The following is a 25446-nucleotide window of genomic DNA, read 5'->3' on the forward strand; positions in this document are numbered from 1 at the left end:
TAACTACAACAGACCTAGTATCCAAGCAAAACCTTCTGGCTAAGTCCTCTAATGTTTTTAATTATGTTTATGTTTCAAACCGGCTAACATCTGTGTTCATGAATCTACAGTATGTAAAACATTGAAAAGCAGGGTGTCTATGGCAGGACACCATTAAGGAAGCCATTGCTTACTAAAAAAAAAATTGCTGCATGCCTGAAGTTTGCTAAATAGTACATTGACACTCCACAGCAGTATTGTCAAAATGTTTTGTGGACTGATGAAACTATATTGAACTATTTCTAAAAAACACAACACTATATTTGGCATTAAAAAGGTCACGGCATATCATCATGAAAACATAATTTCAATCGTAAAGTGTGGTGGTGGAAACATCATGATTTCGGCCTGCTTTGATTCATCAAAGCCTGGCCAGCTTGCAGTGATTAGAGGAAAGATAATTTTAATCAAAAAGTGTATCAAAAAATTCTTCACCATAATGTGAGAATGTCTGTATGTCAGCTGAAACTCTGTAAAAGTTGAGCGATGCTACAGGACAATTACCCAAAACACAATTCACAATTTTGGGGTGGCTGTGGTTCAATAGGTAAAACAGTTGTCTGCCAATCACAGGATTGGTGGTTTGATTCCTAGGTACCATGTCACATGCCAGAGTGTCCTTGGGCAAAATACTGAACCCCAAGTTGCCCCCAGTGAGTCAGATCAGCTGCATAACAGCTCTGCCATTAGTGTGTGCTTGTGTGTGAGAATGGGTGAATGAGACGCAGTGTAAAGAGCTTTAAGTACCAGTTAGGTAGAAAAGCGCCACACACTTGAAACGGACAAAGAATATGACAATGAATGGACTAACAATATGCAGGTCTGATTCACAGCTACAGGAAGCATCTGGTTGAGGTTATTGCTGCCAGAATGGGTCAACATACTTCCACTAGCACTATGAGGTTTTTATGTTTGTTCTCAAAAAGGACTTGAAAGATCAGAATTTTTGTGTTATTATTTTATGCCAGTTATATTTGTTAATAGCCATGACTTAGATGGAGATCAGATCACATTTTATGACAAATTATTTAAAAAAAAACCCCATGAAATTTCAAAAGGTTCACATACTTTTTCTTGCCACTGTACAATGATATGTGTGACTAATATACCTTGCAAATATTTTTGGTTTAAGACCTAAAATTAAGAGCATAATTATATAGAACATGATATAGAAACCCAACTATCCCATTTGAACAAACTTTAGGCAACAGTGGACAGGAAAAACTCCCTTTAGAGGAAGAAACCTCCAGCAGAACCAGGCTCATGGTGGGCGTCTATCTGCCTCGGCCGGTTGGGGTGAGTGGAAAGAAGATAGAGAAAAGAACAGCAGGCAACAAAAACAACAACAAACAGCAAGAACATTGGGCAGGTCAACTGGATTCTGGAGATATACAGCTCCAGGCTGAGAATACCTGCAGAAAGTACAGAGAGAGAGGGAGACAGAGAGGAGGAAACACAACTACAGGAGCAAGAAGACACAAAGTTGACATGCAAGATGACATGCAATGGTGGCATTTGAATGGATGGAGGAGAAAGGAGAGAGGAGAGGAGCTCAGTGTATCAACAGAGGTCCCCCGAGCACGAGCGGATTAACCTACAGCAGCATAACTAAAAGATGGTTTAGAGTCACCTGATCCATCTCTAATTATAAGCTTTAAGATAAGATGGAATTTTGATATATTTAGAGCTGGCTCAGGTGACTCTTCCTTGATACACTGACCTCCTCTCTCCACTTATATGCCACCATTGCATATCATTAACTTTGTGTTTTCTTTCTCCCGTAGTTGGGCTTCCTTCTCTCTGTGCTTTTCTTCAGGTATCCCCGGCCTTGGAGCTGTATACTTCTAGAATGCAGTTACTAGCCCCACCAACTTACTCAGTGTTTTTGCTGCTTGTTGTTTGGTGGAGGCAGATGACTGACCAGCCTGGTTATGCTTGAGGGTTCTGCTGTTAAAGGGAGGTTTTCCTCTCCACTGTCACCTGCTCAAGTGGGATTGTTAGGTTTTCTATAAAATTCTGCATACAATAATTAAATTCATGCACGTGTACCTACATAAGGTTATTATGAGTGTGTGAGCATTGGTGTGTATGCACATGTAGGTCATTTGTCAACCTTCTGATTGGGATTTGCTCACAATAAAGCTATAACTGAGTCTGACAACGGAGATGGAGTACATTTTTAACTGACCAGGATTTATGGGTGTCGTTCAGGCTGATAGATGCTTCTGATGAATTGCCCTTTTCCTTCCAATTTATATCCTGCTTTACTCCTGTCGCAACTAACCTTAGGACATACCCATGGTTTTCATAGTTCTCTAAGCTGGCAGTCCATTCTTTAATGTCAGGGGTTAAAAAGAAAAATAATGAATTACATAAAAATTAATCAAAAGCACTTTTTGCAAATACACAGGTAACAGATACTGAGGTAAAATTAGATTTTAAGCAATGTCACACAAGAGGAAGTGCTGTTAATATGTATCAGCATGGTTGTGAGGCAGTCATAGACACAAGGCCGCAGGCTGGCTACTGAAAGTATCAGCGCCATACTGATATACAGAACAACAGTACAGAAATATTGCTTTTATACAACAAGCCAGGCACACCAGTTGCTGGAACACACCCTTCAGAAAAGTGGACCATCACCTCAGGCTGAATTATCCTCCATGCACTATTGAAAATGCATGACATGATAATAATGATGATCTCCCCTAAGTCTTCTGACTCTGCCTCCTTGAAGAAAGACATGTTGCTTGGGTTCTTATGCTTGAGTTCCTCAAAGTGTTTCTTCCACCATGTGACAAGATCCTCAGTCAGAGTCCACAGTTCTCCTCCCCTGTCCAACCCAATCCAACTTTGGCCAAACCCTGCTTTCTCTTTCTGAGCTGCTGGACAATTTGCCAGAATTTCCTTGACATCAACCAAAAGTAGGAAGAGCTGCTTCAGTTACACGGGGTATAACTGCAAGATTTTTTTGAATAAAGTTTTAAGTGCAGAGAAAGATTCATGTGCAGAAAAGGTTCAGAAGAGTTTCTTGAGTTGAAGAGTTGCTAAAAATTGAGAGAGAGGGGCAGTTATGTGTCTTGAGGTCTGGGCAAGGCTGGCCACTTGCAGAGCACAGTGGGCAGGAGGGATTGTCACCATTCTTGTTAAACAGAAGAAATCACCTTAACAGCACCAGCCTAGCTGAACTGCCTCATCCAGGTCCACAAACACTTTGGAGGAAGATGTCTAAGGCTGCTGATGAGTTAGGTTTGTAAAGTGAAAGGTGGTGTGATATTGGGACAGAGAGAAAAAACAAGAAAAGATGGAAGGAGAAATAAAAGAGATGGATGGCTTCTCTTTGTCAGGGTGGATATTCAGAACAGTGCTATAAAGCTTTCTGGGCATGAACATCTTTCAGACTACTGAGCAAAAAGGAGAGCAGTAAAGGGATGTCTCACCAAATGAAACCAAGCTGCCACTGCAAACTGCACACACAAACACACACTCACAATGTAAATAAACTAATGCAACCAGAAAATATCACATAGAACATGTAATCACTTTCAGGGTGGATCCAATAAACAAAGTGGATGCTGACACATCTTTCACACAACACTACTATTTACCTGCATAAAATTCAGGACTGTATACGGCTCCAACCACTGGATTCAGCTTCCAGCCTATAAATGAGACACAAACACATGGAGAGGCATTGAATTTTAGCATATACATTTATTTGCCTTTGTGGTGGCCAGATCTGAATATACTTGTACTGAAGTGGAATGATGTAAAGTAGAGTAAGGACAATAGGAGAAACTACTACAACAGAGCTTTAATTGAAAGTGTATCTGTTGTTTTGGCTCATTCAGTGTTAAACAGAAAAGTTCATTAAATAGGTTGATTAAAGTTTGTAGCAAAATCAGTGGAACTCCATTAAGCAGCCTGTCTGACATCCACAGGAATCAGCTCCTGAACAAGGTACAGTCAATCCTTCCACGCCCCCCACCCCCCCACCATGTACTCTATGTAGACTATTGTTGACTACTGTTTTCTTTGTGTCATGTGCTACTTTGCTGCTACAAAGAAAAATGCCCCCTGGGTACAATAAAGTTGTTAATTCATTGATTGCTTGATACCAAGTAGAACAAAAAGACATATGGAAAAACCTGTTTGTAAGTCTTACCATTTGTGTAAGGGTTTGCCAACTTTTTGTTAGTCATTACTCTGGCTGTGGCATTGTTGACCTGTCAACAAACAGAGATTAGTTAGACAGACAACACACTTACAGAAACAGGGGTAATGTGGACATCATAACAACCACTCTCCAGTTTGTGCTGTTTTTTAGCATTTAGCATTTCAGTATATGAGTTTACATGCACTGACTCAAAGGTCTGGCACTGAAATACAATCAACATTCAAAAACAAGTCCTACAATCTGCACAAGCACACAGGCTGTTTGATCCTGCCTTCTTACACGACCCATAGAAGTGTTTCCGGAATTAGTGCCCATACACCAGAGAAGATGTGTTACAGATAAACTGTTCCAAATCACTACCGACAAAAAAAAAAAAAAAAAAAAAAAAAAATTCTTCATGATATGACAATGTCATAGTAAATGTTTACTTGACTTTTATTATTTTTGTTAAAAGTCTATAATTATATGTTTTATACTATAAAACACAACTATGGGTCGTAATAAGCTGCATGCATAAACAGGTTGCTTTTTCTGAAAATAAATAAGAGAAATTATAAATCAAATTTAACAATTACAGTAAATACACACAGACATTGCAGTTTGAGAAATGATTTCAGCAGTTTCAATTTAAGTAACCCTGTCTCCTAAAAATGTGTTTAAATACAACTACATTGTAGTCATCAATATGTATTTATAGGGAACACAATTTCAACTGGTCTGTTTTAATGAGATTGCTGATCCTCATTAACATAATGAGGATAGATTGACAGTTACCAATGGCAAGTCAAAAATATGTTGAACATAATAATTTGTTCTCAATAATATGTGTTTTTTTCTGCCAAAACATCTGGGTAGCATATCTACAAACAAAAATTCTTAGAAAACTCTAGCTAGGAGTTACAGACTAAGAGTGCTTTCACACCTACAGGCTGTAGTTCGTTTAAAATTGAAAATTGTTGTTTCTTAGTGTGGTTTGTTTTGTGTAGTACAATCGCAGTGCTGTTTGAAATATCCTAGCTTGACCTATAAATTTACATATGATAAGCTCAACCTGGCTTATTCCATTGCACATTTGCCAAGCCAGAATAAGAAGATGCAGCTAAGTCAAGTTTAAGTGTAGATGATAAATTATAAATTATGTAAAAATGTTACAGTTTCCTCCACCGACCAGCTGAGGCAGTGTCCCTGGAAGCCTTTGCATTTATGCATGTCTCTGCTGGTTTGAGTGTTTTTAGGTGTGTGTTTGCTGTTGGAGGTGTTTTGTGTTTGCTTATTACTGTGTTTGTCTTTCTGTTAGTCCTTTGTTGGTGTGTCACATGTCTGCTTCTATTGATCCCTGTTCCTGTCACTCACCCTTTTCCTGACCTCTAGCTTTTTTCTACATGGTTTATGAGTACTTTCAGGATAGTCAGTTTGTTTATTTCTTTGTAAGTCCAGTTAGTTTTTGTTAGTTAGTTAGTTCCAGGGTTTTGCCTTGATTTTGTTTTCTTAGTTAGTTCCAGCGTTCTGCTGTGATTTTGTTTTCTTAGTTCCAGCATTCTGCTGTGATTTAGTTGTCTTTGGGTGCTTTCACACCTTAGTTCGTTTGCTTTGGTCCGAATCAGTTGATGAGTTTGTAAACTTGTAGCAATTTCTCCTTGGTTCGGTTTCATTTCACACACAGAAAAATCCAAGCGAATCAAAACACGTCACTTCAAACTACGCGAGAACGTCCTCTCCGCTTATTGGTCAGATGTGTCTACCACAGGAACAGAAAAGTAAATACAAGAAGAAGGTGAACTGTTGTGGACTACTGTACGTTTGTGCGACAGTAGGGAGATGAGTTCACTATGAATGTTACTCACTATGAATGTTATTACTGATTGTTCATCCCGTTGATTATTGTTTTTTACGTTACATCCCTTGGAGAGTCATCAGACCTGGTGTCTGTGAGTCACTTCACCTCCTCACATCTCCACGTTTGTCCTCGAGTAATCAGACAGCATGTTTTTGGTGGACAAACTACGAAGAGGAAAATCTACACACTACCCAAAGTCCTCAAATCATACGATTCGTAGTGTTTGGTCCCGTTTTGGTTCGGTACGCGTTCTCACCTGCAGGACCGCCCAAGAGATTGCTAAGTGATTTGGATCGAGAATTGAGCGATTACCAGACAAAACGAACCGCACCAAGAGGGAAAACTAACTTGAGTACGATGTAATTGAACTAAATCCTGTAGGTGTGAAAGCAACCTTTGTTAGTTCCAGCTTTTGCTGTGATTTTGTTTTCTGTGGTAGTTCCAGGGTTTGTGGTAGTTCCAGCGAACTTGTGTCCCTGCATTGACTATTGAAGGCTCAATTACTGTTAAAAATAAATACCCTTTGCCACTCATCACCTCTGCATTTAAACTGTTTTGACACTGTGGTCTTCACCTGTGCAATGCCTACCATCTGGTCTGGATCAGGGATGGAGATGAGAAAACAGCCTTCAATACACCTAACAGCCACTATGAATACTCGGTCATGCCGTTTGGACTCACTTAAGCCCCCGCAGTTTTTCAGGCCCTGGTAAATGACGTCCTCCAGGACATGATTAACCACTTTGTTTTCGTTTACCTTGAGGACACTCTGAGCGGCTTCCCTGGATCGAGTATGCCCACAACTCACTCCCTTCCTTCACCTTCGGCTGTTCACTGTTCGAAGCGGCATACGGCTACCAGCCTTCCCTCTTCCCTGAACAGTCTGCCCGGGCCTCTGTATCGTATATTGGGGTCCTCTTCTGGCAACAAGAGAAGGAGCCCTGCCCCTGTTTACAAGTTGCGGGATGAAGGTGTGGCTGCCCTGTTTCATGTGTCCAGGTTGCAGCCATGCGCCCTCCTCCAGCCTCCCTCTATCCGCCTGGCTCATTGACGGCACCCCAGCCTACACGGTTCGGCGCATTCTTCAGTCTCCAGTTTTGTTGATTGGGAGGGGTACGGTCTGGAGAAGCGGTCATGGATTCCCCCCTTCTTCATCCTGGCATGGTGCAGGCCTGTCCTGAGTTCCTGAGTTCCCAAAATCACAGCGTTTCTTTGGTAGTTCCAGTGTTTGCTGTGATTCTGTTTTCTTGTTAGTTATTGCCAGCTTCTGCTGTGTTTTCTTTTGTTTTTCTAGATCAGATAGTCATTAGTTTGCCTGCCTTTGCAGAGTGCCCTTTAGTTTTCACCTACTTTTGAGGAATTTGTTTTGTCCCCTGTTTGCTTGCTTTGAATTTCCTCTGTCCTGCATTTTGGTTTACAATTGGATTGTTAATAAATCTTTGTAGGAAATCGTACTCTGTGCTTCTCTATTTCTGCAACTGGTTTGTTACGAGCCTGCTCGTAACAAAAAAGGGAAATATGGTGGATATAGTTACAGTAAGGGGAAAAGTAGTGGAATCTGCTGAATGGTAAATGGTAAATGGTCTGCACTTATATAGCACTTTTCTACCTAGCTGGTACTGAAAGCGCTTTACACCGCGTCTCATTCACCCATTTGCACACACAAGCACACACACACTCACACACCCATGGCAGAGCTGCTATGCAGCTGACCTGACTCACCGGGGGCAACTTGGGGTTCAGTATCTTGCCCCATGCATGAATGCGTAAGTAATCCAGAAATAATTATATTTATATATTATATAAAACAGTGTTTCAGAGAAATTGTTACAATCCATAGAGTTACTGAACATACATGTATGCACTATACAGCAGTGCATATATTACTCAGGAAAATCCACAGTTTGCATTTTGTACATTTAATTTGTTTTACCACATCTAGTTTTTTTTTTTAGGTTAATTTACTTTACCAAATCTATAATGTCATAATTTAGTCAGTTTATATCAATTTCCCTTTCTTATTAGTTTTCTAGTTACATAGTCTCCCTCATTTTTCCCTGAGGGTTGTTTGATACAGATGTGGGTGCAATCCACAGCACCAGTGACATTAGGGAAGGCTGTAACACAAACTAAACAGTGTTTTATGTAGGGTAAGACAATTGTGTAATTTGTAATTTATGTTACCTGCAGTCTTGTAGTACTCCTCCTTCATGTGGAGGGGACTTTTTGTGGCCAGGGATAGTTATAAACACATGGACAAGCGATTTTATTGCAAGAGCAACCCTTCTTTTTGTGCAGCAAATAGTAACTTTATTGAGATTTTAAATCTAATAATAAAAGAACAACTTTCCAAGTATTGCGCTGTGCTGTCTGTTTTTTTTAATGTGGACCCAAAAGCCAACATAAATATCGGATGCCATAGCGTGAGAATCTGTACCTGTCTATCAGGTATTCAATCAGACCTTTTCCAGAAAACTCTCTGATGCCTGAATACTCGTCTGAGTATCAAAGTTTTTGCAACGACTACGTTTTTAAAAAATGGCATGCCGTTGTCAGGAGAAACTTGTGAATCCTGCCTTTATATAGGATAGGATTTGTATATAATAATAAGGATTAATCTATCCTGCATATTGTGCGGGATAGATTAATCAATGATAAGTTCAACCAGGATATCTGGAAATGGTGATGCCATCTCTCACAAATGTGCAATAGTCCACAACACAGACCCTTCTTCCTGTATTTACATTTTTTGTTCCCACGGCAGAAACATCTCAGAGGAGAGGAGGGAACTTTCTCGTGTGATTTTATGTGACACATTTTAGTACACTTGGATTTTTCTCACTGTGAAAAGAAACTGAACCAGGAGGAAAACACAACACACACAAATACAAACTCATCCACTGATTTGGACCAAAGCAAATGCACCAAGGTGTGAAAACTCCTGAATGATTTAGGAAACTCTGAGGTAGAAAAGACAAATCTTTTTATCTTAGTGAGGAGGTGTGGTTGTTGTGGTGTGTGGTTATTCACCGCCTTGGATGTTTCAGCTTTTTTTGACATTATAAATTAATCATGGTCAATAAAAGTTGGTGACTTAGACCTTATTAATGTCAAAGTGAAAACAGGTTTCTACAAAGTAATATCATATAAATCAGTGCATTAATAGTAGATAGATGGATCTCAATTAAGCTTGCACATCTGGATCGTGGAATTTAAAACTGCTCAAGCTCTGTTTTGTGGGGATTGGGTGTAAACAGCCCTTTTCACGTCCATCCACAAATTCTCTATTGGACTGAGGTCTGGGCTTTGACTCGGCCACTCCAGAACATTCACCTTGTTGTCAGTAAACCATTTCTGTGTAGCTTTCGCTGTGTGTTTTGGATCAGTGTCTTGCTGGAAAACAAATCTTCTCCCAAGCCGTAGTTGACTTGCCGACTGAATAAGACTGTCCTCCAGGATTGTCCTATATTTTGCCGCATTCATCTACCCTCTACCTTAACAAGCCTTCCAGGGCCAGCTGCCGAGAAGCATCCCCACAGCATGATGCTGCCACCACCATGTTTCACAGTGGGGATGGTGTGTTTGTGGTGATGTGCAGTGTTTGGTGCGCGCCACACATAGTGTCTTGTCTGATGGCCAAAAAGCACCATCAGACCAAAGAAACCTCTTATACTGGACCATGGAGTCTTACACGTGTATTGACAAACTCAATTTGTGATTTAATATTACTTTTCTTTAACAGTGTCCTTGCCATGGTACCATAAAGCTTTGACTGGTGAAGAACCTGGGCATCAGTTGTTGTAAGTACAGTATCTATTATCTAAGCTTGTAACTCTAATCCAATCTGCCCTTTATCTCTAAAATCCTTGAAAAGATAGTTTCTAAGCAATTGTATGACCACCTGCGTAGCAATAACTTGTATGAAGATTTTCAGTCAGGATTTAGAGTACATCATAGTACAGAAACAGCACTGGTAAAGGTTACTAATGGTCTTCTATTGGCATCAGACAATGGACTACTCTCTATACTCGTCATGTTAGATCTTAGTGCTGCATTCGACACTATAGATCACAACATTTTATTACACAGACTGGAACATGTCATTGGAATCAAAGGAACAGCACTAGAGTGGTTTAAATCGTTTCTATCGGATAGATTTCAGTTTGTACACGTTAATGATGAGTGTTCCATGCACAGCAAAGACAGCTATGGAGTTCCACAGGGATCTGTGCTTGGACCGATTCTTTTCACTTTATATATGTCCCCTTTAGGCAATATTATTAGGAAACACTCTATAAATGCTGGAGGTTTCTTCCTCTAAAGGGAGTTTTTCCTCTCCACTGTTGCCTAAAGCTTGCTCAAATGGGATTGTTGGGTTTTCTCTATAATTTTTTGTATAAATATTTTCTGTAAGGTCTTAAACCTTACACTGTAAAGTGCCTTGAGATAACTTCTGTTGTAAATTGGCGCTATACAAATAAAATTGAATTGAATTGAATTAACTCCCTCAGAGTTTTCATCTATGTGTTAGTGGCATCTTACTAATCTCCTTCTTGCACGGTTATTCAGTCTGTGTGGATGGCCTGTTCTAGGCAGATTTAGACATGTGCCATTTTCCTGTCATGTCTTGATGATGGATTTCACTGAACTTGAGCTTTCCAATGACCTATTCTCTGAGTTGCTGGGAGTGTTCTTTTGTCTTCATGGTGTAATGGTAGCCAGGAATACTGAATAACCAGTGACTGGAACTTTCAGACACAAGTGTCTTTATACTGCAACCACACATTTCCTGTACTCAGGTGATCCCCATTTCACTAATTGTGGGACTACTAGCACCATATATCTGGACCTCTGTTGGATTAGGTGACTCATTTTACAGAGGGTGAATATTAATGCAAACACTGATTTCACCTTACATATTTATATTTAATTGATAATACTTTGTAGAAACCTGTTTTCACTTTGACATTAATGAGGTATTTTTCTGACATTTCTTTTGTCAAAGTCTCCAACCTTTATTGAACATGATTGATTTATAATGTCAATAAAAGGATGAGTCCAAGGGGGTGAATACTTTTTATAGGCACTGTATTTACATTGTAAGGACCTGACACAGTTAGTGAGTTAGTGTCAGTTAGTAGTGTTGAAACTGTGTTCTGACTGGTTGATTGTGTCAATATGGATTGAAATTTAGAGTTGAGTTAGCCTTGTGATGGAGGTTCATGTAGCAATTACATTATTGTCATAAATAACACTGAGGTCTTTGTTTCCTGACTTTTCACTTCCATATACATTTGGAAGTGAAAAGTGAAAACGGCATTAGGATATTGTTTTAATACAGTTTCATGTTCAGTTTCGTGTTCAGAACTATCTTAAATGAGTCTTAATGATTTCTGACCAGTCCAGTTTAGTAGCAGAATTGGCTAGAATTTAGTCCACACTGAAAACTGTTGTAAAATTAAAGATGCTATATTGGTGAGATGGTGGTTGCATGTCCTATAAATCATTTCAAGAACGGTGCGAAAGTCTGCTCTGCAATGTCTGTACAACCAGTGGAAATAAATGGTACATGTTAGTCACAATATGAAGCTTTGGAAGTGTTCTGATATCTAATAATTTTTCTGATCACTCTACTGATGGAAGATTGTGACAGACACAAGTCATCACTGCTGCACTGTTTCATGTTATGTTTTCATTTCTGGTGTTTCAATGTCACTATGTTGGGTGGGTGATATGAGCACATCTCTAATTAGATCAACTACAAACATTATTCCTACATGATCTACACTTTGTGCTACCACTGTCCTTAAGTGTTTAGAGAATATTTCTTCTACCTCTCTGTTGTTCCACTATTTTGACCTCTGCTTAAGAAACGTATGCCTCTTAAAAGTCCTCTCCCTGCTCCTAACCGTTTTTTACCTTAGAAGCTCTTTTAATGGCTAAGGTCATTTGTGAAACATTTTATCTTTACTAGGACTTAGTCTCTACTTAAAGGGAAATTCTTAGAAAGCATCATAATTCTACCAATTTTCTTACAATTTCACCACCATGAGCAACTTAGGTTAAGGAAAGCTTTGTGATTACGCCCCCTGATCTACAACATTAAGTATTCTTTTCTGTGGGTGTGCTGGGCAGCTCCCAGGTACAAATGTGTGTAATTGTGTGAATGCAATCAGGACAATCCTGAAAAAATACAAGAGGCCTCTAAACTACCCTGAGTAGATAAGATAAAAAAAAAAAAATCTTGCACTACAATATACAGTTTGTGACTACAGCAATATTACACTTTTTTATGGTTGTGTAATTACAAGCAGTTGCTTAAGGTTAGACGAATATTGTGGTCTGGCCACATATGTTTATGGTATAAAACATTATACAAAACCATTATATTTTCCTAATCTTAACACATTAACCAAATAGACCCAGGTTCAACTCCAGGGAACTTGGGTCAAAGTTATCAACCTCCTTGGGGTGTTGTATCATTCATTCAAAAATATGTTGCATCAGAACCTAATTATTTTTTATTATTTATAAATTATATTATTTATGATTATTTTTTTCTATAGTTTCCATAGGAAGGTAGGAGATAGGGTTAATCTAATATGTAAAAAAAAAAAAAACAGTTTCGGACTTCTCGCACAACAAAATCTATGAGTTTTGTATGATCTACATCCATCCTATCTGCTGACACACACAGTTGGACTGCACACTTCTTATTTACTGTGGAGCATTGTGGTGAATTATTTTTTTACTTTCAAAGTGATTTTTTGTATTTGCATTAATACATGTATATACTCATGCTAGCTGCATGCAGACATTGTTGCTCTGTGACATTGTAGTGTGCACTATGACCAGTGTACAGCAGCACACAGGAAGGCTGCTGTAGAAGAAGAAAGCAGTAGAAGCTGAGCATGGTGGTCCTTTGTTCAAACGTGCATTTTCTATATGTTTGCTGAGTTCTACTTGTTGTTATCTGTATCAATATGTGTGTTTTAGAAGGAACCCAAGACTAGTGAGCCAGTCATCGACAAAGAGTTGCACAGTAAGCATGTCCTCAATTGGAAAGTTTACAATTTAGAGAGGTATGTGCTGGGTTGTGGTCACATTGGGATTTGTGCAGTCTGCCAATAGGCGCATGCAGTGCCCTTAACCACTATTGTATGAATGCACATTTAACATGGTGCAAGACATACTGGCAGATCAGATTAGTTATTTGGAAGGAGTTCATTTTAAACAAAGGAGTTTCTACCTGCAAATTAAAAACCACTGTGGTTTCATACACATCACAGGCATAAGCAACACAATCCATTATAAGCAAATTAGATATTATTTTTGTTAAAAAAAAAAAAACACTGAACAGACTCACACATTGCTAAATAGATCTGTCTTTCTCTTTGTCACATACACTTACGGATCAGGGTTCGGCATGCAGCGTTCGAGGTGCAGCAGGCACGTGGGAGAGAGGAAATGGATGTAGGAAGACAGGAAAGGGAGAGGGTATTGCAGAAAACATCAGGCAGTAAGAGAAAGGAAAGAAAGTCAGGGGGAGACGGGGACTAAAAGGAAAAGAGTGGGACAGGAAGTAAGGAAAGACGGAAAGAAGAAGGCACCTCTATTTTGCGTCCCTCTACGATTGTACCATTTAGTTTCTCCCGTGCGTGGTCAGCATCTGCACTCGTTTCAAATGTTACAAACCCAAAGCCCTGTAGTGACCAGTAGGTGGGGATGGAAATCAAGTAACAAAAGAAGAAAGTCCAAAGATGAATTGATGAAATAAACAGATAAAAGAAGAGAGAAGAAAAACACACAAAGCATAGATGACAGAGCTGCAGGTCAGGAGGAATGTAGATCTAGAAGGAGAAGCCAGAGAGTCAGGCTGGTTAGACAATCATCAGAAACAGGGACAGAGTTATGGTAAGGAAAGCTGGGAACACAGGACATCAAACCACAGACGCATACAGATTTAAAGTTTTACTTTATCACAGTGTGTTTCCATTTACTGTATGTGCATTTCTGTTCTCTGTTTCTTCTACCACCACAGTCTTGGCTGCATGTACAGTTATAGAACCAGCTGTAGCTAGCAGATGGAAAGAAAGCATCCACAGACACAATGAAATTTGAAGTGTGCAATGTTTTTGTGTGTGTGTCTTTCTATCCTTGTTTGGACACATATTTGTATAAAGTCATTGTTATGAGACTGTTATGGCATTAGTACTATTGACAACCTTCTAGCTAGTTATTATAACAAGACTTTAGTCAAGGTTAAATACAGGTTTATGTTTAGGATAATGCTTAGATGAGACAATTCTGTGATGGAAGAATACCCACTTTATTATAAAGAATAAGGTAGGGACTCAATAATGTTGAAGCTAGAAACTACCCTTGGCCATGTAGGTGATCAAGTACCATTTGGTCATTCAACATCTTCAGAATACCTTTGTAAAGCTTTCAGCATGATATTGACCCAAAGGAAATGACCTTCAACTACTCTTCAGTGGCCAAAAAAAGCATAGACTTAAACCCCAAAGAGCACATGTGGATAGACCTGATGATGGTAGTTCACAGATGCTCCCTATCCAATCTGATGGAGTTGTAGAGAGATGTAGGAGCCAGTTGATACATTGTGTGTGTCGGCTACGCACATGTAGGAAGTGTGTGCTCATCCATAGTATCCAAAGTATTGATCTGTCAGAGGGCAAATGATTTTGATATGAACATTTATAAAAAAATGTTTTCACTTTGTCAGTCTGGATCATTGTGTATTGTGTAACATATTTTACACAATTACAATACAGTTTAGCAAGAAATCCTTCAAATTAAAACACAGAACATATCATTTGCTTTAGTGCCTGATATTTCTCAGCTCTGCTCTGGTCCCATATGCTCTGCTCTAATTTTGGTTGATTTTTTCTGTTTAAATTGATTGACTGTCATCTGTTACACAGAAGGGTTGTTCCATTTCACTTTTTTGTTGTTCTGTTCTGATCCTTTTTATGTTTGCATATGAATTAGCTGATTGTGGATGCATTCAAATATGACAACCATTTGTCCCTCTAATTATAGCTGATCCTGCTGCAAAGTCACTGTCATTCAACAGTATTATTGTTCATTCTGTCAGACAATGTATTAACAATATAATACTGATTTTATATTACCTGCAGCACACAACTTTGTTAATGATTGGTGGTTAATATTAAGTAACATACTATGTTAAAGAAACAGAGAACTTATTTACATTTGAACTACTATACCATGAATTATGCTGCAGTAAAACACAAACACAACATTGGGCAGACTGTGTGCATACAGAAAGTGAAACTGGTCAAAGAGTTGTCATGAGGTGCCTTGTTCTCCCTGTAGTGCAGATAACCTGCATTATTTTCTTTATCGTGTAAATATTTGAGGTTCTAGGTCTTCTAGACACACTGCACTACATGTTTTTCGACTACTACATGTGTTTATAGCTTTTTCTTTACCGAACACATCTGATCAAGGTAATCAACAGTGGAAAGGAAAGGGATAGTTCACTGACCAGATCTGTGAACAACGCACGGTGCTCAGGAGTGCTGAGAGGCGCAAATCCAAGACTCGACCTGCTCTAACTGATTATCAGGATTTGCTTCAATCTTTCTCTCACAGTGTCACTAGGCCAAAGACGGAATACTACCAGGACAAGCTCAGCAACACCACAGACACCAGAAAGCTGTTCTCAACTTTCAAGTCTCTACTCTATCCATCCCCACCTCCACCATCCACCTGTCTCACAGCTGACGACTTCGCCTCCTTTTTTATCAACAAGGTGGCAGCCTTCAGCTCCCAGTTCACTCCTCCTGACAATGACATTCTGCTAACTAAACCCGACGATGCATCTCACTTCACTTTTTCAACACTGTCAGAAGACGATATATCCACCCTCCTCCTCTCGAATCGCCCCACCACCTGCTCTCTGGATCCGATCCCCTCTACTCTTCTTCAAGCTATTGCACCAACACTAATACCAGCCATTACACAGATCAACACCTCTTTCACAACAGGCACCTTTCCCACCTTGTTCAAGCAGGCCCAGATTACTCTACTGTTGAAGAAGCCTTCTCTGGATCCCTCCCTTGTGGAGAACTACAGACCGGTCTCTCTTCTTTCATTCCTGGCCAAGACTCTGGAACGTGCAGCCTTCATCCAACTCTCTGACTTTCTTTCCCGAAACAATCTCCTCAATGTCAATCAGTCTGGCTTCAAGAGTGGTCACCCCACAGAAACAGCACTTCTGACTGTTGTGGAATCCCTACGGGTGGCTAAAGCTGCAGGTAACTCTTCTGTCCTTATTCTATTAGACCTATCTGAAGCCTTTGACACTGTAGACCATCAGATTCTCATGACTGCACTCACAGACTTGGGCATCTCTAGATCAGCTCTAGCCTGGCTTCGGTCATAGTTGTCCGAACAAACCTTTAAGGTATCCTGGCAGGGGCGTGTCTCTGACTCTCATAACCTCTCCACTGGTGTACCGCAGGGCTCAGTCCTTGGTCCACTCCTTTTTTTATTCTATACTTCTTCTCTAGGCTCTATCATCCATTCTCATGGCTTTTCTTATCACTGCTATGCAGATGACACACAGCTCTTCCTGTCCTTCCTGTCCGGATGACTCAACTGTCTCGTCTCGCATCTCTGCCTGTCTCTCTGACATCTCTGCTTGGATGAGAGAAAGACACCTTCAACTTAACATTCCCAAGACTGAACTTCTAGTCTTCCCTGCCAAACCTTCAACTCAACACGGCATCAGCATTAACATTGAATCGGAGGTGATTGTCCCCGCCAGTCAGCCAGAAACCTGGGGGTCATCATTGATGATCAGATGAACACATCGCCACAGTCTCTAGGTCGTGTAGATATGCACTCCACAATATCAGAAAGATCAGACCCTACCTGACGGAGAAAACGACCCAACTCATAGTACAGGCATTGATCTTATCTCGTCTGGATCCACAACCAAACCCCTCCATATGATCCAAAATGCAGCAGCACGCCCCATCTGTCAAAAAGGTCTCATGTCACACCCCTCTTCAGATCTTTGCATTGGCTTCCTGTGGCTGCAAGGATCAAGTTCAAAGCTGTCTCTTGCCTACAGAGTGGTCAACTCCACAGCTCCATCTTATCTTAGTTCAATCATTCAGGTCTACATCCCATCCCGTCCACTGCGCTCAACCAGGGAACGACGTCTGTTGGTACCAGCACCACACAGTCGACACCAGGGTAAACTGTTCAGATCAGTGATCCCACGATGGTGGAATGAGCTGCCTATCTCTAGACGCTCAGCCACCTCACTTGCAATCTTTAAAAAACTGCTGAACTGCTTTGCATAAAAACGTCTGTTAAATGACTAAATGTAAATGTAGTTGGAAAACAAGCAATACAGTGTGCCTTAAGGACCAGGGTTGGGACATTCTAGTCAGTGTTAATTTTGTCAAGGAAAATTCTGACAATAAGTATTTATTGGCAAAGAGTTATTTAACAGCTAAGTTGTAATGGCAATGATACTATTATAACAATATAACAAAACTACAAAGTCTCTGTTCAGCACACCATGACAAATAAAAACGGAAAATAAATCAGTGGCCCACATTCGTCGGACTAAAGGTTGTTTTCTTGTAAGCCAGCTCCTTGCATGTATCCAATTTAAATGTGCAGTGTGGGGGTTTGTGCATATTGCAAACCCCACAACTCACACATGTAGCCTATGCTATCTTTAATTAAACACATATTACATTTATCAGCCACAATACTAACACTACTACTACCACTGCTACCTACTACAATGTTAGGGTGAAGTGGTGTTAGCATGGGCAGTGGCACTCTCACTGGCCTTTAGAAACATAGTCCCATACACAGCAGCTGTGATGCTGTGTGTGTTGTTGTTCTGGCACCTGTTGATTATAGCCAGCATTAGAATTAAACCACCATACAAAACTACCTCTTTGTGCTACTATCGTCCTTGATCAGTGTAATCAGTTGCTTTAAAACTCACCAAGGCTGTAGCTGTTCACACTGTAAGCAGAATTACTTGTCCAGTGCAGTCAAATGTACCAAAAAACAATCATGCGTTCAGCTCCAGTTGCATATGTAATGCATTGTTAGCAAACAAAACACATTTTGTGGTAATCATCGGTTCACATCCACTTGCTTACTGTCAGTCAGCTGCATTCTCAATTATGGAATAACAAATAGATGTAATAATATTGAGCTAAGAAGGAAACAGTGTTGATGTGACTGTGACACTTTCAACAAAGACATGGATATTATAACCTTGTAAAAGTAGAATTTATGGCAGAGCTGCTGTATTGTATCGCATCAGATTGTACAGGTGTACCTAATGAAATGGCCAGTGACTGTTAATAGACCCCTCTAAATCTTACACAAGGCATCTTTAATAATTACATACTGTAGCAGCTAGGTAAAATTTGAACATCCAAATAAATGGAGACAGCAAGTGTAGTTGGTTCCACAGCCGTAAATGTAAAGGTTTCTGGTATGTATTTATAGTTATGAAAATGTTGTTTTAATTTGATCCCATGTGATCAGTGTGTTCTGAGATTTAACAATGTCCTGAATTGTGTTTGGGCAGAGTATATTAACAAACAGTTTACTATTACTTCTTTTCACTCTAGGTAGAGCAGACTGTGTAGACAGTCTCTGTAGACAGAGTGAAAAAGAGTGTGTGAAGACAGTGAGAAGAGTGCTGGACTGTGAGAGGAAAGGAGGCATGGGACAAATAAAGTTAACTGAAAAATGTGTGCGTGAGAGAGTATTAATTAATGTATGGCTGCACTTCACTTACCTTGGAGCCTCGCTCGTTAAAAATAATCTCCACGTCTAAAATCTTGCCAAATTGCTGTGGAAGAGAGAGAGGAGGAAGGAGGATGAAGAGAAAAGGAGAAAAGGGGAGGAAAACATTAGAACATGGCAATCTGCACTATTCCCTCCCATGCATCCATCCATCCATTATCTTAACCACTTGTTAAAGGTTGCAGGATTGCTGAAGCCTATCCTAGCCTTATCCCCCTCCTCCACACCTCAGATGAATAAAATATCCTTTTATTATTAATAGTGTTTGACTCAGTGTTTGCTATGTTGTGGTAATAGAGAGGTGTATTTTTATTGGGGACTAAGTCTGTGCAGTGTTAATGATGGTGAATGCAGTCGCTATAGCAGCATAACGCCTCAGCATGCATTGCTAGAGTAGGAGCATTTTTAGTGGAGGCAAGGACCAACACACTTAGAAAAGCAAATGAGGGAGTTGTGATGATGATGGTATCATAATGAGAGGAAAGCCTTAGTAGTTCATCAAACAATAAAAGTACATTTGTTTTTAAGAGCTCATAGTACCATATTATCCTTGCTGCCTAACCCTACTTTGAAACCTGTTTACAGTGTGCGTGTGTTGTTTACGTACAGGTACTCTGAAACAAGTCCGAGTGCATGTGATTAGCAACAAGTCATTGTAAGGGTAACCCTTCAAAATGTTTGCACGTGCCAAAAAAAGAACGGTGGACGCTGAAGGCAGTGGTTTCAATTCAATTCAATTCAATTTTATTTGTAGAGCGCTTTTTACAATTGACATTGTCACAAAGCAGCTTTACACAACCAAAGAACAGTACATGAACAGTGAATGTGTATGTATCATAATAATCAGATTGTCCTTGATGAGCAAGCCGAGGGCAACGGTGGCAAGGAAAAACTCCCTGAGAAGGCAACAGGAAGAAACCTTGAGAGGAACCAGACTCAACAGGGAATCCATCCTCATATGGGTGATTACATGCTGTGTAGGCAGCAGGCAGTCCAGTATAACAGTTAATGTCTTTAGGTTAATGTGGAGTCCATTTAGTTAATTCCAAGCAGACTTGTTCCACTCCTTGACTATCGAGCGTTGAGTCGAGACCCCTGAGAAACAGCTTCCGACGTCCGCCGAGACCAAGACCGACTTCATAGTAGCATGTGACCAACTCCAGCCTCCAAACGCATCCCATTAGGCAAACGGTGGATCCAGCCGACAAGATCTCCAGTCAGAAGTTGGGCATCAGGACGAGTCAGACAGGTCCAAAGGTCAAAGAAAATATGGACTACTAAATATTTATTTACAGAAGTCGGGGGGTAAACCCGTGTTTTTAGTTTGTGGTGAGCAGGTCGCTGTGTTTAAGGAGTACAACGTGAGTCGGCATTACGAGATGAAGCATGCGGAAAAATACAGACATTTGACTGAGGCTGAAAGAGCGCGGATATCCGAAGATTTGCTAGCGAAGCTAGGAAAACAATAAGGCTATTTTACCAAGCTATATGCAGCCCGGGATGCAGCAACCAAGACCAGCTTTATAATATCCCACAAATTGCTAAAAACTGTAAGCCATTTTCGGAGGGGGAGTTTTTAAAGAGTGTTTGGTGGACTCTGCAGTGCTAATATGTCAGAAGAAAAAAGAAGCATTTGAGAAAGTTCCGCTGTCCAGGCGAATGGTGACCAGAAGGGTGGAGGACATCGCGGAGAATGTCCAACTTCATCTAAAAAGTGGAGTAGGAAGAGTTGACTTTTTCTCCTTGGCTTTGGATGAGAGTTGTGATGTCCGCGAGACGGCAGTTACTTGTGTTTCTCCGAGGAATGACGCAGGATTTTAAGATTACGGATGCACTGGCAGCAGTGAGATCAATGAAAGGAACAATTGGGAACGATTTGTTCAACGAGGTAAACGCATGCACAGACAAGCTTGAACTGAAATGGGACAGATTGGGAGGAGTCACTACTGATGGTTGCCCTAATCTGACAGGGAAAAATGTTGGACTTTTGAAACAGATGTAAGATAAAGTGACTGAACTTGACGCAGAGCATAAATTGGTATTTATTCATTGTATTATATATCAACATGCGTTGTGCAAGTCAGTGTTAAAACTTAAGATTGTTGTTGATGTTGTAACTAAGACAGTTAGCTTTGTCAGGGCACGAGCATTGAATTACAGGCAGTTTGTTGCACTTTTAAGAGCATGATAACAAACATGGTGACATCAGGTACCATACAGCTGTCAGATGGCTTAGCCTGCGCAAAGTGTTAAAAAGATTTTATGAGATTCAAGAGTTTTGTGAGATCAAAGGCAAAAACATCTCTGAGCTCTCAGATATAGACTGGATTGCAGATTTAGCATTTGCTGTTGATGTGACAGCACGGATGAATGAACTGAACACAAAACTGCAAGGCAAGGGCCTTTTTGTTCATGAAATGCATAACCTGGTCAAGGCTTTCATGAGAAAGTTGCAGTTTCTTTCAAATCAACTAGAGAACAAAATTCTCACTCACATGCATACCCTGAAAGAAGTCAAACCATCAGCTAGTCACCTCTGCAGGTATTCATCTATGTTAGGAGACCTGTACAGATTTTAAAAACATTGAGGATGAAATGCACCTGATTTCCTCTCCCCTTGCATGCAATGTGGATAATGCACCAATTAATGTTCAGTTGGAGCTCATAGACTTGCAGTCAGAGACAGTGCTGGCAGAGCACTTTAAGTCAGCATCACTGCTGGAGTTCTATTCATCTCTCAAGGAGGAGAATTTTCCAAACATGAGGAAACAGGCTCAGAAGATGTTAATTCTTTTTGGATCTACCTACCTACATGTGAACAAACATTCTCAGTAATGAAGTTTATCAAATCCAGGTAAAGATCCTCTCTTACTGATGATCATCTGTCAGAAATGTTTCACATCTCCACCTCAAACATTCAACCTGACTTTGATGCACTTGTTAAAGCTCAGCAGAGGCTAGATTCCTCTCACTGAATAAGAAAAAAACACTGAAACATGTTTACTTTGATTTTTTTTATGGTATTGGCATACAAAGACAGAGAAAGTTAAGAAAGTTAAAAACAGAAAGCATTGTGGTGTTAATGTGACTGAGAAAGAGTTGAAAAATGTTGCACACTTACCATTGTTTTGCATAATTTCACGGAATAAATTCAGTTTTTTGTAAAACAACCTTACTCTCTCATTATCTAACAATAATACATACTCTTACTAGCTTCTGTAAACAATGCCATTTACTTATTTCAATGTAGAAATAAAATTAATAACCAGAGTAGATTTCAAACTTTTGGCCTGGTCCTCCACAATATTTTCTGCTTCTCATTTGGCCCCTGGGGAAAAATAATTGCCCACCACTGATCTAAACCATCAATATGCCTCTTAGACCCCATCCCAACTAGACTGCTCAAAAATCTTTTACCTTTGATCAGCACATCTATATTAGATCAGATCTATCTATCTTTACAAATAGGCTTTGTACCACTGGTTTTTAAGGTTGCTGTAGTCAAATCCCTACTCAAAAAGCCTATTCTGAATACAGGGGTTTCAGTATATTATTGACCAAAATATCCAATCTGCCCTTTATCTCTAAAATTCTTGAAAAGGTAGTTTCTAAGCAATTATATGACCACCTGCGCAGCAATAGCTTGTATGAAGATTTCTGTCTTTTTTCTTACAAGACTTTGTGAACCTTTTGGAGTTTCATGGTTTTCATGCTACTAGGTGCAGAAGTGGAGAAGGAAGGAATTACTGAATAAAGTTCGAGTTGGGGTCTGGTTAGTCATAATAACACATTATTATGTATTATTATCACCAAAAAACTGATTTTATTCTGCTGCCTTCATCCAACTGCTGTACTTGACATCTCTGCCTGGATGAGAAAAAGACACCTTCAACTCAACATACCCAAAACTGAACTTCTAGTCTTCCCTGCCAGACCTTCAACTCAACACAACATCAGCATTAACATTGGATCTGCAGTGATTGTCCCTACTAAGTCAGCCAGAAATCTGGGGGTCATCCTTGATGATCAGCTGACCTTCATGGAACACATCGCCACAGTCTCTAGGTCGTGTAGATATGCCCTCCACAATATCAGAAAGATCAGACCCTATCTGACGGAGTACACGACCCAACTCATTGTACAGGCATTGATCTTATTTCGCCTGGATTACTGCAATGCACTACTGATGGGTTTACCGGCATCCACGACCAAACCCCTCCAGATGATCCAAAATGCGGCAGCACGCCTCATTTTTAATCAACCAAAAAGGTCTCATGTCACACCGCTCTTCAGATCTTTGCACTGGCTTCCTGTGGCTGCAAGGATCAAGTTCAAAGCTCTGTCTCCTGCCTACAGAGTGGTCAACTCCACAGCTCCATCTTATCTCAATTCAATCATTCAGGTCTACATCCCCTCCCGTCCACTGCGCTCAACCAGGGAACGTCGTCTGGTGGTACCAGCACCTCAGCTCAGTGATCCCACGATGGTGGAATGAGCTGCCTATCTCTGCACGCTCAGCCACCTCACTAGCAATCTTTAAAAAACTGCTGAAAACAGAACACAAACACTTATTCGATAGCACTTTGCTTTGATGTTGTTTCTTTGTGACTTAGATTTTGTTTGCTTGCCTTGTTCCTCACTTGTAAGTCGCTTTGGATAAAAGCGTCTGCTAAATGACTAAATGTAAATGTAAATGTACTTGCACATTGTAGTGATGCTTTGAGTTTCCCCAATTCTTCAGCATCGCATTACATCTCATTGTTTAAACATGTTACTTAAACAGAACTGTATGTAACAGTAAACAGTAGTATCTGGTCTCACAATAAAACATCACCAAAATTTCACACCCTTTCCACCCAATGCCGCCTAGGCTCTTTCACACAGACAGTGGGGGAACTCACATTGCCATTTACACTGCCTTTCAAGGCAAAAAGAGGGTCTGCACAGACGCACCACATCTGCTTTTATATTTCATACAACAGAGCAAGGTTGTGTATATAGCAGTAAAGTAAAGCAGTAAAGCAGATTTTTCTCGTCATTTTTCTTGATTTAATCTGTTAGTGTTGAAAGATTAGCCAGGAAGTTTTGCTTTTCTGGTGCCTTTGATACTTGATGGTCTCTTGTTGTTAGTTCTTGCTAGTTTGAGCTTACTAATTATTGATCATTTACACATTTGGCCTAACACAGGCAACCAAATTACTTTGGTTTCAACAATAGGGCAATTTCAGCTGCAGCAATTAATCACACACCTGTTGGGCTTCTGTCAGCGAAAGCAGCATCCTCTTTGTGTGAAGAGCAACTTGGTTAAAGACCTCTAAGCATGGACACCGTATCACAATTTATTGTTTTTGCCTTTTGTATTTCTCGCTAGGCTTCCTTCTTTTTTTTTTCCTTTCCTTCTCCCCCTCTCATCTCAGCACTCTCTTTTTCCAAGTGTTTCTTCACTATGTGTTTTCAGCAAATCCCAGTTCTTATTCGCAACAGCAGGAACTGTTGTTCTTTCAAAAGACGACACCTTCCCCACTTGTGCACCCTTACACAGACCTCTTTCACCCTTTTTACTCTTTTTTTTCTCTTGACCTGTGGAACTGTCAGTTTACAGTCAACAAGGCTGACTTTCCCATGTTCAGCTACTGGCACTTACAGAGACCTGAATGGGAATAGGAAAGTGGGGTGGAAGTTTTCTCCCACAGCACCCCTCAGCAGTCTCCTGTCAATGGAATGTTATGCTGTCAAGATTATTGCATTAGTTACAGTCGTTGGATTGTGATCTATCAACCAGTGGGCCTGCTGGGAAACTTGTGATTAGCTCCACATGCTGCTCTCCCACTTCTCTGAAGATGGCACTCCTCTCATCATCTTGGGGGATCTCTACATCTGGACAAACCTCAGGCTGCTGAAGTCTTTGCACTTCTGAACTAGTTTGATCTGAGACTGGTCCCCGCTCCTCCAATACACAGAGCTGGAAACCACCTGGACCTCATTCTAACCCTGAACTGCACCAGAGATAACATCACAGTCACTCCTCTGCATATAGCTCCTAATTCATGGCTTACTGACCAGATCCATGAACAACACACTGCGTTCTGAGTGCTGAGAGGAAGTGATGCAATCCCAAGGCTCCATTTACTTAGAATATCAGAGCCTGCTGGCGTAATTTTCGCATAGCATCACAAAGGCAAAAACTCCCAGGACAAACTCAACAACACCACTTATGCCAGGAAGCATTTCTCCACTTTCAAGTCGCTCCTCTTAAAAAACTGCGGTGAACCTTCTCAAGAGTGGCTGACCTACCTGTCATGGTTTCGGCCTGGCCCCGGCCGGCCCATCATTTTCCTCCCTCAATCTCCCTCTGGACTCCGCCCACCAGCCCCTTCTCTCCCTCTGCTCACAGCAATCAGCTGAACATTGGACTCACCTGTGTTCCCCTCTGGCTACAAAAACTCTCCTCAGTCCTTTTTCCCCTGTCAGATCGTCATCATTTCTCAACCTGTTCCTAGCCTGTTTCCCATGCCTGCTTAACCCTGCCTGCTCATGCTCGTCCTCCTCAGCC

The 25446-nt window shown here is 40.5% G+C and overlaps 1 protein-coding gene across 1 annotated transcript in view; it reads right to left on the reverse strand.

The window, feature by feature from the left end:
- Positions 1-25446, reverse strand: part of rbfox3a (RNA binding fox-1 homolog 3a) — a 116438-nt gene that overhangs the window by 19797 nt on the left and 71195 nt on the right. Inside the window, exons 4-7 of the mRNA XM_026351575.1 lie at positions 18886-18939; positions 13664-13756; positions 4205-4265; positions 3648-3701 (exon numbers count right to left, since the gene is read on the reverse strand). Of these exons, the coding sequence (XP_026207360.1) occupies positions 3648-3701; positions 4205-4265; positions 13664-13756; positions 18886-18939 (262 nt within the window). The remainder of the gene's footprint in view (positions 1-3647; positions 3702-4204; positions 4266-13663; positions 13757-18885; positions 18940-25446) is intronic.

The sequence above is a fragment of the Anabas testudineus genome, chromosome 19 (assembly GCF_900324465.2).
Source record: "Anabas testudineus chromosome 19, fAnaTes1.2, whole genome shotgun sequence".
Classification (NCBI taxonomy): Eukaryota; Metazoa; Chordata; class Actinopteri; order Anabantiformes; family Anabantidae; genus Anabas; species Anabas testudineus.